The following is a 16,268-nucleotide window of genomic DNA, read 5'->3' as shown; positions in this document are numbered from 1 at the left end:
CGGATAATCCGGCAGCTCCTGGTTTACTGACAGCTAGGATAGAGGGCTAGAGTAATAAGTAACACTCACCGGGGTAGCTGGTCCGACGTAGTGCTCTACCAAAGGAGAAGCTAGTACGGCCTCGGGAATCTCCTCCCCAGTGTCCCATACGAACCCTCAGATGGGTCCGTGTCATAATTGTCCTCCGATGGATCCTCCTCTCTAGAAGTCAGAAATTCTGGGGGAATCGTCGCGGGATCCTCAAAGGGATAGGTCTCAATGGAATAGCTGAGGCTCCTTCTGCTCGGTCCCGGAGCCTATAGTCCTGAATCTACTCCAGGGGTCTTTTCAGCACCCCCACTGCCTGAGGCTGATCTCTTCATCTTTATCAATCTGTGCTTACCTATAGGAAAAAAGGGTAAGAAATAATCTTTCCAAGACTCTCGCTCTATCGGACGATCTAAGATAGAAGGAAAGGTCAGTGATTCCTAAATATCCTACAGCCTCCTATTTATAAGTGTAGCCCGCTTCACACCCATAAACCGGACTATGTCGGACACGGTCTGTAGACAATCCCAAGGACGAACTGCTCTGATACCACTTTTTTCACGACCCAAACCGATGACCCGTGACAAGTACCCGACCACTACTGATCAAGAACTCCTAACTTGCATCTGCTCTATACTAGATATCCTGGTGGCCAAACTTTAACTAATGTCTGAGAGATACTGTCCACTATAGCGTTCTTATAATGAGCTCTACCACAAAGCTTATAAATCACGCATGTAGATACGTATTCATAGGCATACATACAAGAGACGACAACAGGGGCCGACTTGGCCACTGCACGTACTGTACATAAAGTAATAGCTAACAGGACTGCACGGCGTTCCTACTGTACACAACTGTCTACAGACCTATATGGAGTACAACTATAAAAGAGACAGGACAAGGCCCTGTCATACCCACATATGTACATATCAAAATAGCATACCAAAGGGCTGTAGCTCCGGTCCAAATGGAGCTTGCTGGCCCGGTCATTTGTTGACCCGAAGCAACCGGTGGAGGGACTGGAGGCACTGGAGCTGGAGTGGAGACCTCTTCATGCTCTTCTGCTACTGGAAGAATAGAGGTATCATGCGAGGGAGTGACACTCTGAGCCTAGCTATGTCCTAGCTCAGCCGGGGGTTCTCGGCTGGTACCTTCTCCAGCAGCGCCTAGTATTGCGCTGACTTTCTTTTTCCTTCTCAAAGGCATTGCTGAAAATTAAACAGAAAAATATTAGATAGTTGCATCCTTAACTTGGCTCTATCGCACGATCTAAGATGGGAAAGGAAGGTCAATAGTTCCTAAATGCCCCGCAGCCTCCTGTTTATAAGTGTGGCATGCTTCACACAACAAACAAGACTGTACTAGACACGGCTCGTAGACACTTCCTAGGACTGAACTGCTCTGATACCACTTTGTCACGACCCGACTTGGGCCATGACGGGTACCCGGGGCTAACCACCGAGCACTACTCATTCCCTTACTTATCATACTCATATCGTAAAAAAATCATTTTTCATTGAAAACATAATTACTTTTTATACACAAGCCTTTCGACTATCAAAATGATAATAAATATATATATGGTAGTAACATCGTGAGACCATATAACCCACACATGCATATCTACGAGCCTCTACTAGAGTACTAGATATCTGGACGGGACAGGACCCCGTCACGCCCAAAATATACATATGTACACAAAAGAATAATCAAGGAACCTTCGGGACAATGGAGTGCTCTTAAGTCAGCTAACAGCTCCTACGAGTCTGGATCAAGCTCACCTCCCTGTCTACCTGTGGGCATGAACACAGCGCCCAAAGAAAGCGGACGTCAGTACGAACATTGTACTGAGTATGTAAGACATGAATGAAATGAACATGATGGAAGAATCATAAGCCATAAGAGGAAACTAGAACCTGCATGAGTTTTATAGATGAATACATTTCATACGTATATCGTATATTTATATAATCATAGTAAATTTATCATCATAACGCGTATATCATCGCATCATCATCATCATCGTTAACCCGCGTCCGGGTAACCATCATACGCCGCCCACTAGCGGTGATCATGCCCGGCCCTCTAGGCACGATGTAAACATAGTAGCCAGCCTTAGCGGTGACATGCCCAGCCATTTAGGCACGGTGGAATCGTATGTAGCCCGCCTTCGCGTTGACATGCCCGTCCAACTAGGCGCGGTGGAATCGTATCGTCACATAATCTATCATAAAATTAACATTTTCATACCTTGCATACGTATATCACAAACTTATATTATCGTATATCTCATAGACATATCATGACTTAGCATCACTATACATTTATCATCAAAACATACATTAGGACTTGAAGGCAACTATGGTTATATCGAGGTGACATAAGGTCGTGAACCCCCGATCATATTATGGAGTAATTATCAACATCATCTCTCACCTTGAAGAAACTAACAATTTAAGGTGAGTGTACACAAAGAAAGGCATCCATGAAACCACACTTAGAATTATTAGCTTCATGGACCTCTTACTTTACTTTAGGATTCTTTATACTTAACTCATCATCATCATTATCATGCTCGTCGTATCTCTTTTCTTTACCTAAAACATATATAGCTCATTACATTCGTCGACTTGTAGTTCCTTTGTTTAGGAAGATTGTGGAAGTCTAGGAGATTCGTGTCATAGGAGGCATACCATAGAAAGAAGGGACCATCCTTACATACCTCTTTCTTTAGCAGTTTTATCGCTTGATCGTTCTCCTTTGATGCTCGCGTTTCTACCTTTAAGAGGATTCACATCAACATTAGTTAATCGATTACAAGAACGCGCTTACTAAAGCTAACGAAAATTGGGCAGCAATTCCTTTGTTTATACAACTTTACCCATATTCTATATCAACTCCCAAACATTCATAATAACATTCATAATATAATAGGCAACAATCATCATTCACCTATATTACCCACATTTCACAATTTCACTCCAATTTCTACATAATTATGGTCATAATTCATCATTGCATTTTCTCACATATAATACTTATCCCACGTTCTAAATGTAATTCATAACATACTTACAATCACAACACATCAATATTCATAATTCACTCCAACTACTATTCAATAATGGCACTATTCACACATTCATGACCCAATTTCTATATCTTTCTACAATCCAAATGTTTTAACTTTCAATCCCTTAAACAACATAGAATGATCATAAAATTCACCTTAGATAATGGAAGAATAAGCTTGGAGTGGAAATTCTCTTCTTGCACAAAAACCCTAGTCCACTTCCCTTGGGATTTCTTGACTTAGATGAACTTTGGGTAGGTTTCTTACACTTGATTTTGTGGGTTTAATGTAGTTGGTCAGGGATTTCTCTTGGTTTCTTGTGGATGGAGAGTGGAGAGAATTCTAGAGGTTTCTATGTCCAAAAATGGTAAAATAATGAGTTAGCGTCGAATTTGGTCTATTTATGGTGGTCCAGAAAATTCTGGACCGACACAACATGCTGCAAGCTTTGCTTGACGCAAAGCGTGCTTTGCTAGCCGCATGTTGTGTCGCAGACCTCGCAACATCACCAAATTTCACTGTCACACTTTGCTGCGCAACTGCGGGGCTGTAAAGCGCGGTTTGCTGCTCGCATGTTGCGCCACAAAGTACGCCATAATGTGACATTTCACCAAACTTCCACCGAAACTTAAATCCGATGATCCGACGAGTCTTAAACCTTCCTGAGGCTTACTAAACATGGTTTTTCTCCATTATATACCAAAGATGGACATATCTATCCCCATGAACTCGAAAAATTTATCCTACTTCCCAAGGCTAGGACAATTAGCATTCGGCGAAACTCAACGTATGAAAATGAGAGGTGTAACAAACAGTGTCTCATCCTTACTGCGTAGTTAAGATACGTATCAAGTAGCTCAAGCAAGTAGTATGGGAAGTAAGTTGGTTAAGCGGGCATGTCGGGTAAGCAAGCAACTCATTTTTATTTGTCCAAGATCTCATTTCTCACGCGTAAATACACTCGTCAACGTCAACCTAGTCGTGTATCTTCCAACTCTTATAGTGTCACGACCCAGCTAGAGGGCCATGACGGGTATCCGGATGTAGCCTACCAAGCACCACTCATCATACTCATTGTTATATTCAACTTAGATCAACACAATTCTCAAACAAGTCTTACCATGAAATGGTCTTCAATCACTTCTCCAAATATACATATATGTACAATGCATAAGCCCACGAGGCTACAAAATGATATGCAAGTCATGCACTAAAGATATCATAAGATATCTACTACCCACTTATGCCTACGAGCCTCTAACTAGAGTACTGAAAGTCATGAAGACGGGACAGGACCCCGCCATGCCCAAATATAAACACAAAAGAATATACCAATGAACGGCAACTCCGGAGTATTGGAGTGCTCCTATGAATCTGCTGAATAAGCTCTTAGGAATCTGGACCGTCTCTCTGCCTACCTGCGGGCATGAATGCAGCATCCACAAGAAAGGACGTCAGTACGAATAATGTACTGAGTATATAAGGCATGAATAATGATATAATAAAGAGATAAAGAACATGAGATAAAGAGATAACCTACACATATGATTGCGTCTCAAGGAAAATACCATGCATGCTAACTTTTACCTTTAAAACCACATCATAACACACACACACACACACACATATATATATATATATACAAGTAAGTTGTCTGAGTCATAATCATCACTAGCCCACGTCCGGGATAGTCATCTCACGCCGCCCACTAGTGGTGATTGCTCGGCCAATTAGGCTCTATGCAACTACCATCATCCATAAGTCGGCTACTTACGCCCAGCATAGTGTTTTCTTCCTGGCCAACTAGTCCCGGTATAATCATATATAAAAATAAGAATGCATGTGAGCCCAATTAAAGCTACAATCATATCAGAGTGACGTAAGGTCGGTGACCTCCGATTGTATTAGAACATTCATCATCACCATGTCTCACCTTGAAGGGACTAATATCGTGAGGTGCGACTACAACAAGAAATAAGATTGACAACTCATAATAGCATCATCTCATAAGCTTCGGAATCTCTGAAAAATTGGATCATCACCATCATCATCATCATTATCATAGAACATATCTTGTCTCTAGCTCATAAGGAACTCTTAAGGATCTTGAACTTTCAACTTTGGAATGTAAGAAGGTCATGGAAAAATAGAGAGAAAGTCATAATATAGGAGTCATGCCTTTGAAAGAAAGGGGCTAGCCTTACATATCTTTACGTCTCTTGAACTCTATCGACCAAACGCTTTCCTTCCTTGCTCGCAACGGTACGTTCAAGAGAATTCGGACTAAGGTTAGATCATTAGTACGAATCAGTAAATTGGGCAGCATTTCCTTTGTTTCGTCAACCTTCTCCATATACTAAACAAGTCCCAAACATCGACAACAAGACTCCCTTTCGAAACCATCTATAATCATGGCTACAACACACATCATATTACCTTTCATATAATACTTCCTCAACATCATTAGTGTCATTTACAACAAGATTATACTCATGGCATATCAAGAACTATGACTCAATTCAAGTTACTATTCAAGACCATCATTAAGTCCATATTTGAGCTCATATTCTATTTCTTCTTTCATCCAAGTCATTCAACCACTAAAATACTCTTAATAACATGAGATAGACGTAAAACTCCCCTTTCATCACATAAGGATGAACTTTGGTTGCATATGCTTCACTTGAGAGAAACCCCAACTTCAATACAAAAAGATTTCTTGACTTCTACAAATCCTAGAGGGCCTCTCTACACTTGATTCTCTTAATTCTTGGTAATTAATCTTTGATTTCCCTTGGGTTTGTGTTGATATGGTGTGCGGAACTTTCTTGAGCTCTCAAGAAGTGTGGAGAATGTGGGAAATGAAAAATATGAACTCGGGTCGTCTATTCATAATTAAAAAAAATCTGACCCGACATGGTTTATACGGGCACTTATACGGCCCGTATAATTTTATACGGTCCGTATAAGTGATCATATAATTCACCCAGAGACTGATCGATTTTGTGACTGGTATATGGCCCCTTATACATACCGTATAAAGTTATACAGACCGTATAAGTGGTCGTATAACCCACTTTTTCCCGAACTTCTCTCGTTGAATCGTTTGACCTCCAATCCTTATGAAACCTTCTTGGCACTTGTATAATACTTCGTTAACTAACCAAGGGGCTCTATATCTCTTCCTCAAAGTTATGCTAAGCAAGGCTTAACTCAAACGATGTGAAATTCTCCAAAACAAGACTCTACCTTAACTTTCTCCGATGAGCTTTCTTCCTTTGCCTCAAATGTCTTTGGAATCTTAATTAGAATTATTAAGTATCCTTTCCCTCCTGTAGGGACTTCGTATACATTCTAGACTCACGTTATTCCATCCACAACACAATGACATGAAATGTCCGAGGTGTAACATTCTGCCCCCCTTAGGAACATTCATCCTCGAATGTTAGGTTCTCGGGTATTCTACGAAAATTTCCAGAGTTTCCTCTGTAATATAGCATTACCATCCTGTCCCAGCAACCCAAAATAACATCGCCGCAGGGGCTACAACAACAGAAACAAGAAAACATGGTCATACACAACCAGAAAGCATCAAAAGAAAGCATTACATACTTGAAGACAATGACATCTCATCTTGAATCTTTCCTGGGGGTGGATACAAATACGAATACCCGAACTCCATATCTTCTATTGCTTCCCAATTCATCTCTTTCTCTTCTACATTCTTTCATAATGTCTTCATCAAGCTTGCATTTTTAGTTCGTAATTCACCACCCCGAAGCTATTTGTAAGGGTAGCAAGAACTTTTCATAGAGTCTCTTAATAGTCTTTGTAAATCTCTTCAAAATGAAATTCTCACATTCTAATAATTTGATACTCTCCCATTCCTGCAAGCTTCATACGACCATCCGGATACATATCAATTCCAAACCACCCTAACGGGTCTCTTCATACAATGGGGATGGGGGGGGGGGGGGGCAATTTACCAGGATGACCTATATTTCCCAGGTCTCTAGGAACGTATCGATCCTCATACACCATTAGAGAATCAAGTATCTTAGCCTGTCAATTTCCGCAGATAACTTATGTGATTCTTTACAATTGCAACATCCATTCTTGATTGTGACACGAAATTGTCTTACACAAATTTACCTCTTACTATCTTCCTCATCATCACCTCTCACCTTCAATTTCTCCTTAGATCCATCTTACTCCGTTTACTTTGCGACACGGCCCTAATTCCTTTACGTCAGAATACTCTGAGCTTGAAATTCTCATATCCTACACAAACTTTCTCTTCTCAATAATCATACACATCTATTCTTTTACATTGTGGATCTGCTACCGTCAAGTATTCGCATGCTTCCAAATTGTTCATTTCCATTTCAATCCTTCTCTATTTTTAACTCCGCGTCTTACTCTTAACAAAGACATTACTAAATTCTGACTCAAGTATTTTTCCCTTGAGGCTTTCCCTGTGCAACGCTTCCCCAGCCAGTATGCGACATAGGAACTTCACATCCCTATAACTGGTTTGCGGTGGCTATTTCGCTTGACTTCTCATCATATCCCATTATTCACTTCGCCCCTAATCCTAATCTTACTCTCATCGCTGGTGTATCTTCACTATGAAATCTTTCGCTTGAGCCCTCGTTGTATGGAAATACTGTTCATTCTTATTTGTTTCACACTTGAACAAAAGCTATAATACTTGCATGACTTACCTTATTAAGGTTAATACCGCATTTACCATTGTATGCCTATCCTTTAACTCTATCTCATAATCTACCTTATTGTTGTACAACTGCCATTTTGGATTTTTTGCCCCTCTTCCATTCTATGGCCCATGTCTTGTTTCATCTCATTCTTACCCCTCTGCTTGCCACATTGCCCCGGAATGTCGAAGACTAATTCCTTGATTGTCTCTCTTTGATTACCGTCTAATTGCTAGAACTATTAAACCATGAGGAAATTGCCTTTATCCCTATTCTTCATTCCTCAATTTCATCAAGACCCATAGATCATCTCACATGTTAGTCATTTCCATTGATGTAGCTCATAACCACTCTATACTCCCTATACCGTATCGTCCACCAACTTGCCCTCTCTTGACTCACTTTTCTCCATAATCTTTCCTTGAGATCTCTACCGCGAATCTCATCGGGGGTGTAATTCCATTTGTTGTTGTTTTGACATACGTATAAAGTCAGCCCATTGATCGTTCACAATCAAACCTTGTTTCTTCTTTCATTTTACTTCTCACCTCCTTTTCCCAAACGATTCCGTTCATAGGACAATCGTTCTAAGCATATTTCAGAGTGCCATTGACTTCTTTGTGATAAAACTATAAATTAAGGTTCAACGTCAATCCTTTCATACTCTTTCCTGATCAGCTCACACTATCATAGGAGTATTGTCCCCTGCCATCCCAACATATTAACAACAAGGTAACACATGGTCCTTTTAGAATTCTTTGGAGAGATGTTGTGTAAAGTCACTCTTCATGCATAAAATATCTTACTCAATAAATGGTTCCACATTCCTTGTCATCATTCAATCAGCCACACCGTTCTCACAGCACGATTCAAAATTTTAATTACTGCATGACACCTATTAACATTCCTACTTAGTGTTAGAATATCCACAAGGTTTTATTCTCTTCCACCCTCTATTTATTGGGTTTCTGCTCTAGTAGACCTTTCTTCTATTTGCCTCACTTTTGCCCTTCCTACTCTGTTTCCAACATGTCTCTCTTTTTTCTTTTTTTTTTCTACTACACATATCACACATACCAAGCATTCGTCATTTATCGTTCTTTCATTTCTTGCTGAATTACCTTAGTTTCTGATGTTGGAAATAGAGAATGAGGATACAAAGGACATCAGGAAGATGAAAGTCAAAATTCAATATGATTTCCTTCCAAAATACTGTACTGAATGCAAGATTCAAGGCCACTCTAGAGATGAGTGTAGAATCCTTCATCCTGAATTGAAGAAAACAACAGATGTTGAGGGTACAGGTTCAGATAAAGGGATGAAGGAGATAGGAAATCAACAGGCACAAGCTGTTAAGGATAAAGGCAAGCAGGAGGCACGTAGATAGCATCATGGAAGAAATTATTATATGAAGTATGTCCCAAAAACTACTACTTCTGATAAGGGGAATGAAAGCACAATTGATCATGGTGCTGCAAAGAAAGATGATGCTTCAGAAGTACAGGTGATGGTGCAAAACAAGTTTGATGTACTAAATACTGTGGAGGAAGGAGAGATACCAAGTACAAGTACATCCAAAGATGAGGGGGAGACTTCTAATGTAAATGACAACAAGGATGATCAAAGTCACCAGGTGGAGACAAGGCTGAATAATGCAGATATCATTCAACCAGATGTTCAGGAAGGTATGCCAGGCACTTTTCAGGAAAAAGAAACTCATAGCTCCTTGGCTGATGAGGTGGAGGAAAGGCAATATGATGATGGAATACAAAGTAATGTTGTGGGAGACTCTTGTAAAAGCGACAGTGTGGAATAATCAATTCATGGTGGCATCAATGATGCAGAAAAGGAATTGAATACAGGAGAAAACCAATAAGAAGATGGAGAACATGGTAAAACTGATGGACAAACAGGCACCAATACAGCAGAACAAGGAACAGTAGATAATCCAGACAAAGAGGAGGAGCAAAAACAAAATGATCATCAAGAACATGATGAGCATGTGGATGTTGAGGATACAAGATTAGATGCAGTAAATGAGATTTCACAGGGTTCTCCCTCAGTGATAACTCATAATCCTGAGCAAAGAGACGAAAAAGTGCAGGAATATGTGCAATCCATAGAGGTAACAGTATTGGCTGAGGAGCCGGTGTATGTGGAGCAAGATACAGATCCACCAGATCATTCTTCTTCAAAAAAGGCAATGGGGATTTTACAGACTGATCATCCGGTGACATTTTGTAGAAAGTGTTCTCCAGTCAAAGAATTACATGACCTGATCTCTCATAATATAGATGGTTGGGAAGGAGAGGGGGATGTCAGAGATCTCCACAGAGAAGACAAAGAGGAGAATATTAAGAAAAATAAGGAAAACATTCTTAAGCAGGCAGATATATCTCCTAATAGCAAGTCTAACAATAAGGGTCAGAAGAAAGGCAAGAAGAATGCTATTGACAAGCAAATTCCACTCAGGGTTGTACCAAAGAGGAATGCTACTAAATCTAATGTTAAATGATGTTGAAGTCATTCATTTGGAACATTAGGTCAGTGAAGACAGAAAAATCCTTTCATAGGGTTCAAATGTTAAACAGACATCATAAATCCTTTTTGATTGCTCTCATGAAGCCTTTTCAACAGGCCAGGACAATAAACCAGTATAGAAGAAGATTGGGCATGTGCTTAGCCAATGCTAACTGTAATGGTAAAATCTGGTATTTTGTGGCTGGTAATATAGATGTAGAAATTCTGATGGACTCCCCTCAACAAATTACTTTGAAGCTGTTTTTACAAGATCTGAATCAGTATCTTATTACTACTTTAGTATATGCTAAATGTAGTGCTTCTAAAAGAATAGAGTTATGGGAGGATATCTACCATCTCTCCAATACTTTATCTTGTTCCTGGTTAGTAGGAGGAGATTTCAATATGGTTTTGAATGATGAAGAGAAGTTAGGGGGCAATCCTGTTCAACCTCAGGATATAGAAGACTTTGCTTTTTGCATAAACTCCTGTGAGCTTGAAGAGGTAAATTTTAAAGGTAGTCCCTTCACCTGGTGGAATGGTAGAGCAGATGCAGCATGTACTTTTGAGAGATTGGATAGGATGTTGGTGAATTCATTGCTTCTGGACAACTTTGGACACATAGAATTGGAACATCTAGTAAGAACTGGTTCAGATCATGCTCCACTTATGTGTACCTATGGGGATAAGCATCAAAAGCTGGTCAAACCTTTTAAATTTCTATCTTTCTGGATTGAACATGCATCTTTCCTAGATATAGTCAGGCAGAATTGGTCCATTTGGGAGCATGATGATCATTTCATAAACTTCAAAAGCAAGATGAAAAAGCTAAAAGGAGTGTTATCCAAATGGAGTAGGGAAGTGTTTGGAGATATATTCAAGCAGTTGATCATAAGGGAGGAAATAGTGAGGTTAAAGGAACAATTGTTTGAACAAAACCCAAGTCAAGTAAATAGAGTGGTTTTGCAGAAAGCTTTGGATGAGACTAAGAGATATTTGCATAATGAAGAGGAGTACTGGAGACAAAAACCAGGTCTGGATTGGTTTGTTGATGGAGACAAAAATACTAGATTTTTCCATAATTTAATAAAGGGAAGAAGGAAGAAATTGCAGATCAAAAGAATTCAAAACTCAGATGGTTCATGGATTGAGGATGAAGATCAAATGGCAGATGAGGCTGTGCATTTTTACTCTCAGAAATTTTCACAAGAAGAGTTAATTGCAGATGAAAATTTGTTGTCACTCAATCCTATTTTGATTGACCAAAATAGAAATGATCTTCTTTGTCAAATGCCTAGTGTTGATGAAGTCAAAAAAGTTGTGTTCAACCTTAGTGGAGCAAGTGCTAGTAGACCTGATGGATTTCCTGGAGTGTTCTACCAGACATGTTAGGACATTATTGGCTTGGATGTATACAAGATGGTGGTGGCTTTCTTTCAGTGTCATACACTTCCAAAATCAGTCACTCACACAAATCTTGTGTTACTACCAAATAAAGAGTTGATTCAAAGTTACTCAGACTTAATACCTATAAGTTTAAGCAACTTTATCAACAAAGTGATGTCAAGAGTTGTTCATGATAGATTGGAGAGTATGTTACCACAGTTGATCTCTATTAATCAAGCAGGTTTTGTTCAAGGGAGGAGCATTATTGAGAATGTACTGTTGGCACAAGAAATAGTGACAGATATCAGAAAAAGGGGCAAACCAGCAAATGTAGTGATCAAATTAGACATGGAAAAAGCATATGATAGAGTATCCTGGTCATATTTGATAAAGGTACTCAGCAGAATGGGATTTGCTAGTCAATTCATTGACATGATTTGGAGGTTGATTGCAAATAACTTGTATTCCATCCTATTTGATGGTCAGGCCAAAGGTTTTTTCACTCAACTAGGGGTGTTAAACAAGGTGATCCTCTTTCACCTTCATTGTTTATTTTATCAGCAGAGGTGCTATCAAGAGCTCTAAATGCAGAATTTGACAATGCTAAGTATGTGGGCTATGGCATGCCTAAATGGAGTCAAAATATCAATCATCTGGCATATGCAGATGATACTATAATATTTACATCTGCATATTGGGAGTCATTGAATAGAATCATGAAGATACTGCAGGAATATGAGGCAATCTCTGGTCAACTGATCAATAAAGGCAAGAGTGTCTTTTATATGCATGACAAGATTGCTGGTGCACTATCTCAGCAGGTGGAGCAGATTACAGGCTTTAAAAGGGATCAATTTCCATTAACATACTTGGGATGTCCTATATTTCATTCAAGGAGGAAAAAGGGATACTACAATGATCTTATCAAGAAGGTGAAAAACAAGCTGCAAAATTGGATAGGAAAGCTGCTCTCTTTTGGTGGAAAGGCAGTTCTTATCAATAGTGTGCTTCAGAGTATTCCAATATACATGCTGTCAGTTGTTTTTCCCACAAAATATACCATTAATGAGCTTCATAAAATCTTTGCAAGGTTTTACTGGAGTACCAAGGAAGAAGGTAAAAGCAGACACTGGTCCTCTTAGGACAAGATTTGTTTACCAAAAGAAGAAGGAGGATTAGGATTCCGATCTCTAGAGGATGTGTAAAAGGCCCTTTTTGCCAAATTATGGTGGAAATTTAGAACATCAAATACATTATGGTCAGCCTTTATGTGGAATAAATATTGCAAGAAGAAGAAGCCTATAGAAGTGCAGTGGAAAGGTGGATCACAAATGTGGAAAAGAATGCTACAGGCAAAGGATCAGGTGGATCATCAGATATGGTGGGAACCTAAAAATGGAGCATTTGATGTATGGGAGGATAATTGGACTAAGCTTGGTCCACTCAAACAGGTAATACCACCAGATTTTCAGATTGACATTAGCATTGAGGAAGTTTCACACTTTATGAATGCAGATGCCTGGGATGCACATAAATTGCATGCCAAACTGCCAATTAATGTGTGTGATCATATCTTACAACAACTGAGTATAGTGGAACATTCAGAGGAGAAAGATAAAGCCTTGTGGATTCCTAGCACTACATGAGACTTCACTGTAGGGAGTGCTTGGAATGTGCTCAGGAGAAAGGCTCAAACAGCTGATAACTTTTCAACGTTGTGGCACAAAGGAGTTCCATTCAAAATATCATTCTTCTTTTGGAGGTTGTGGAAGTTCAAATTACCAGTGGATGATATACTAAAGAGAATGAATATCAGCATTGTATCTAGATGTAGATGTTGTTTGAATTCTCAGCAGGAGGAGACAATTAAACATCTATTCCTTACAGGTGATTTTGCAGCAGAAATTTGGCAGCATTACAATGCAGCTATGGGGATAGTTGTGCCAAGGATCCAGATTCATCATACAATAATACAATGGTGGTATATGCAACGTCCTACAAATCTCAAAGAAGTCATGCAGGCTGCACTTGCATTCATATGCTAGCAATTATGGAAGAGGAGAAATACTATCATGAATGGGGGTAAGATGAATAAACTAAAGGTCATACATGGGATCAGCTATAATCTGCAGCAACTGGTGAAGACATTATATCCTTGGTTGAGACAAGTTCCAGATGAATGGCCTCAACTGGTGAAATACTTGGAGGATTATAGGCCTAGAATTGCATATAAGATGGTGAAATGGCAATTTCCTGATGCTGGCTGGTTCAAGTGCAATACAGATGGGGCCTCTAGGGGTAATCCAGGATTGAGTTCAGCTGCATTCTGCATTAGAGATAAGGTTGGAAACCTGATATATGCTGGGGCAAGAAGAATAGCTGATACAACTAACATCACAGCAGAATCTGTAGCTATATTGGATGGAATTGAATTCTGTATTAAAAATGATCTGGTGCCTGTAATGATTTAATCAGATTCTCTGTCCATGATAAACATTATTCAAGGTAGATGGGAGATCCTATGCAAGATTAGTATGGAAGTTAATAAGATCAACTTTTGGAGGAATAAGGGCCAAGTGCAGTTTGCTCATATCCTTAGGGAAGGCAATGCACTTGCTAATTTTTTAGCTAACCTGGTTTTTGATTTTGCAGGTACAGTTAACTTTCATTCTTTTGCTGAATTACCAACAGGTGCAAGGAAGATTCTCAATGCTGATAAGATGATGATGCCTAATTTCAGAACAAAGATATACAGAAATAGAGAACCAGACCGATCACATGCAGCTGATCATGCCAACAAGAGATGACACAAGTTTGAATTACACAAACAAATAAATGCTCATGATAACAGTTTCATAGGATTGTTGTAGTCCTGGTTGGATGACTAAGGTTATCCTTGTTAGTGTGTGGTTGTTATATCCAACATTTTGTACATTCGGATATTTCAAGAAAATCGCGATAAGTTAAGGGCAAGGCTATACTTTCGATTTTGTTTAACACACAAGTTACTTAGGAATATTATTGGTATTGAATATTAAGGGCAAATTTGGAATTAGGAATTTAATTCTAGATGAACCACAAAAAAAAAAAAACACAAGTGGTCGTGTGGCTTGGTGTGGGCTCCCACCAATGCCTTGGCCAATTGCTTCAAGCCATGAGGTGGGACATGTGTTCACTTTGTATGGGCCATGTAATTATATATATATATATATATATATATATATATATATATATATATATATATATATATATATATATAGATGGTTGATGACCAAGCAAGGCTCATTATTCATCTTTTCCAACTCTAGAAACTTGAAGAAACTTGGAGAAAAAAAAAAAAGGGGAACCATTCGGCCAAGGTTAGCTGAAATAGGTCCCATGAAAAATTGATCAAAAAAATATTTTCTTCTAGTAATTCAACCAATTGAAAGGTCCTTACTAACGTGGAGTAGTTGTTGGAGCAGTCAAACCATTCATTTATGCAATTTACAACTCTAGCCAAGTAAGAAGATAAGTGGAAAAAGGTAAGGTTTAATCTTCTCTTTCGTGTGTCATGGATGATTTGTGCATGTTGTAGTGTGTAGAGATGGATGAAATTCATGAAACTCTGTGTGTTGAGTTGTAGCTGTGTAGGTGTTTGTGTTGTGTGGAAGGGATGAATTAATTTTACTTAGCATTTTAGTTGTTGTTGTTGTAGATTCTATGATGCAATGGAGGTTTAATGGTTCAAGTTGGCGTTGTAATTGTTTGTGGGTTGTTGTAGGAATTAATGTGATTCTAATATGGTTTCTTGTAATCATGAGAATGAAGTTGTTAACCTGTAAATTGTTGGTGTAGTTCACGAACATGGGAGCAAGGAATGTGTTGTTGTTGTTTTTATTGAGCTTGGAAGATTGCGGATTGTGTTGTTGTGGTTGATTTTAATGTAAATGAAATGCCGTCGAATTATATAGAAAGGTTTACTAACGTTAGAATGCAATTCGAACTAATTGTTGAAGTGGTCAATATGGTTGTTGGTATTGTTGTTGATGATTTGGCCGAGTTGAATTCTCGGGGATGGTTTAATTTATAGGGGAAATGCTACCCAAATTTCTGTAGGTGGATTACTAGTTTAGAGCCGGATTCCTAAATACCTATAGCTAATATTTGATATCTTTTGACGTTGTTGCAGATCTTGCGAAAGCCGAGACATAAGTTCGGATTAGCTTAGGAAGCGGGCAAGGTATGTAAGGCTTACCCTTTCCTTCTTTTGGCATGTCCTAGAGCTTAGTAAGGTATGACACGCGTCTTGGGGTAACTCTATTCTTTAGTACCGAGCTTGTTTACGATTCTTATTCACTTCTTGACACTAGCCTACTTAGTACAGTCAAGCTTATTGTATGATTGAATAACGAGCAAAGCATAGAGAGTCCCTATTCCAAAAAGGGTTCTACAAGGGTTAACGTCCATAACTTTCTTATGCTAACTCGGATTGACTCGAAACGTGTTTATGATCCTTCAAGTGTCGATTAGTGTACTTACCTATCGAGTCTTAAAAATTGATT

General features: G+C 39.1%; 1 protein-coding gene across 1 annotated transcript; it reads left to right on the top strand.

Moving 5' to 3' along the window:
• The first annotated feature begins 10,437 nt into the window (after positions 1-10,437).
• On the top strand, positions 10,438-12,866 carry LOC132607809 (uncharacterized). The gene is made up of 3 exons (XM_060321886.1): positions 10,438-11,725; positions 12,211-12,331; positions 12,437-12,866. The coding sequence occupies exons 1-3, from the start codon at positions 10,438-10,440 to the stop codon at positions 12,864-12,866; spliced, it is 1,839 nt and encodes a 612-aa protein (XP_060177869.1).
• Positions 12,867-16,268: the final 3,402 nt, after the last annotated feature.

Source organism: Lycium barbarum, chromosome 8, assembly GCF_019175385.1.
Source record: "Lycium barbarum isolate Lr01 chromosome 8, ASM1917538v2, whole genome shotgun sequence".
Classification (NCBI taxonomy): Eukaryota; Viridiplantae; Streptophyta; class Magnoliopsida; order Solanales; family Solanaceae; genus Lycium; species Lycium barbarum.
This window is presented reverse-complemented; position numbering and strand designations above follow the sequence as displayed.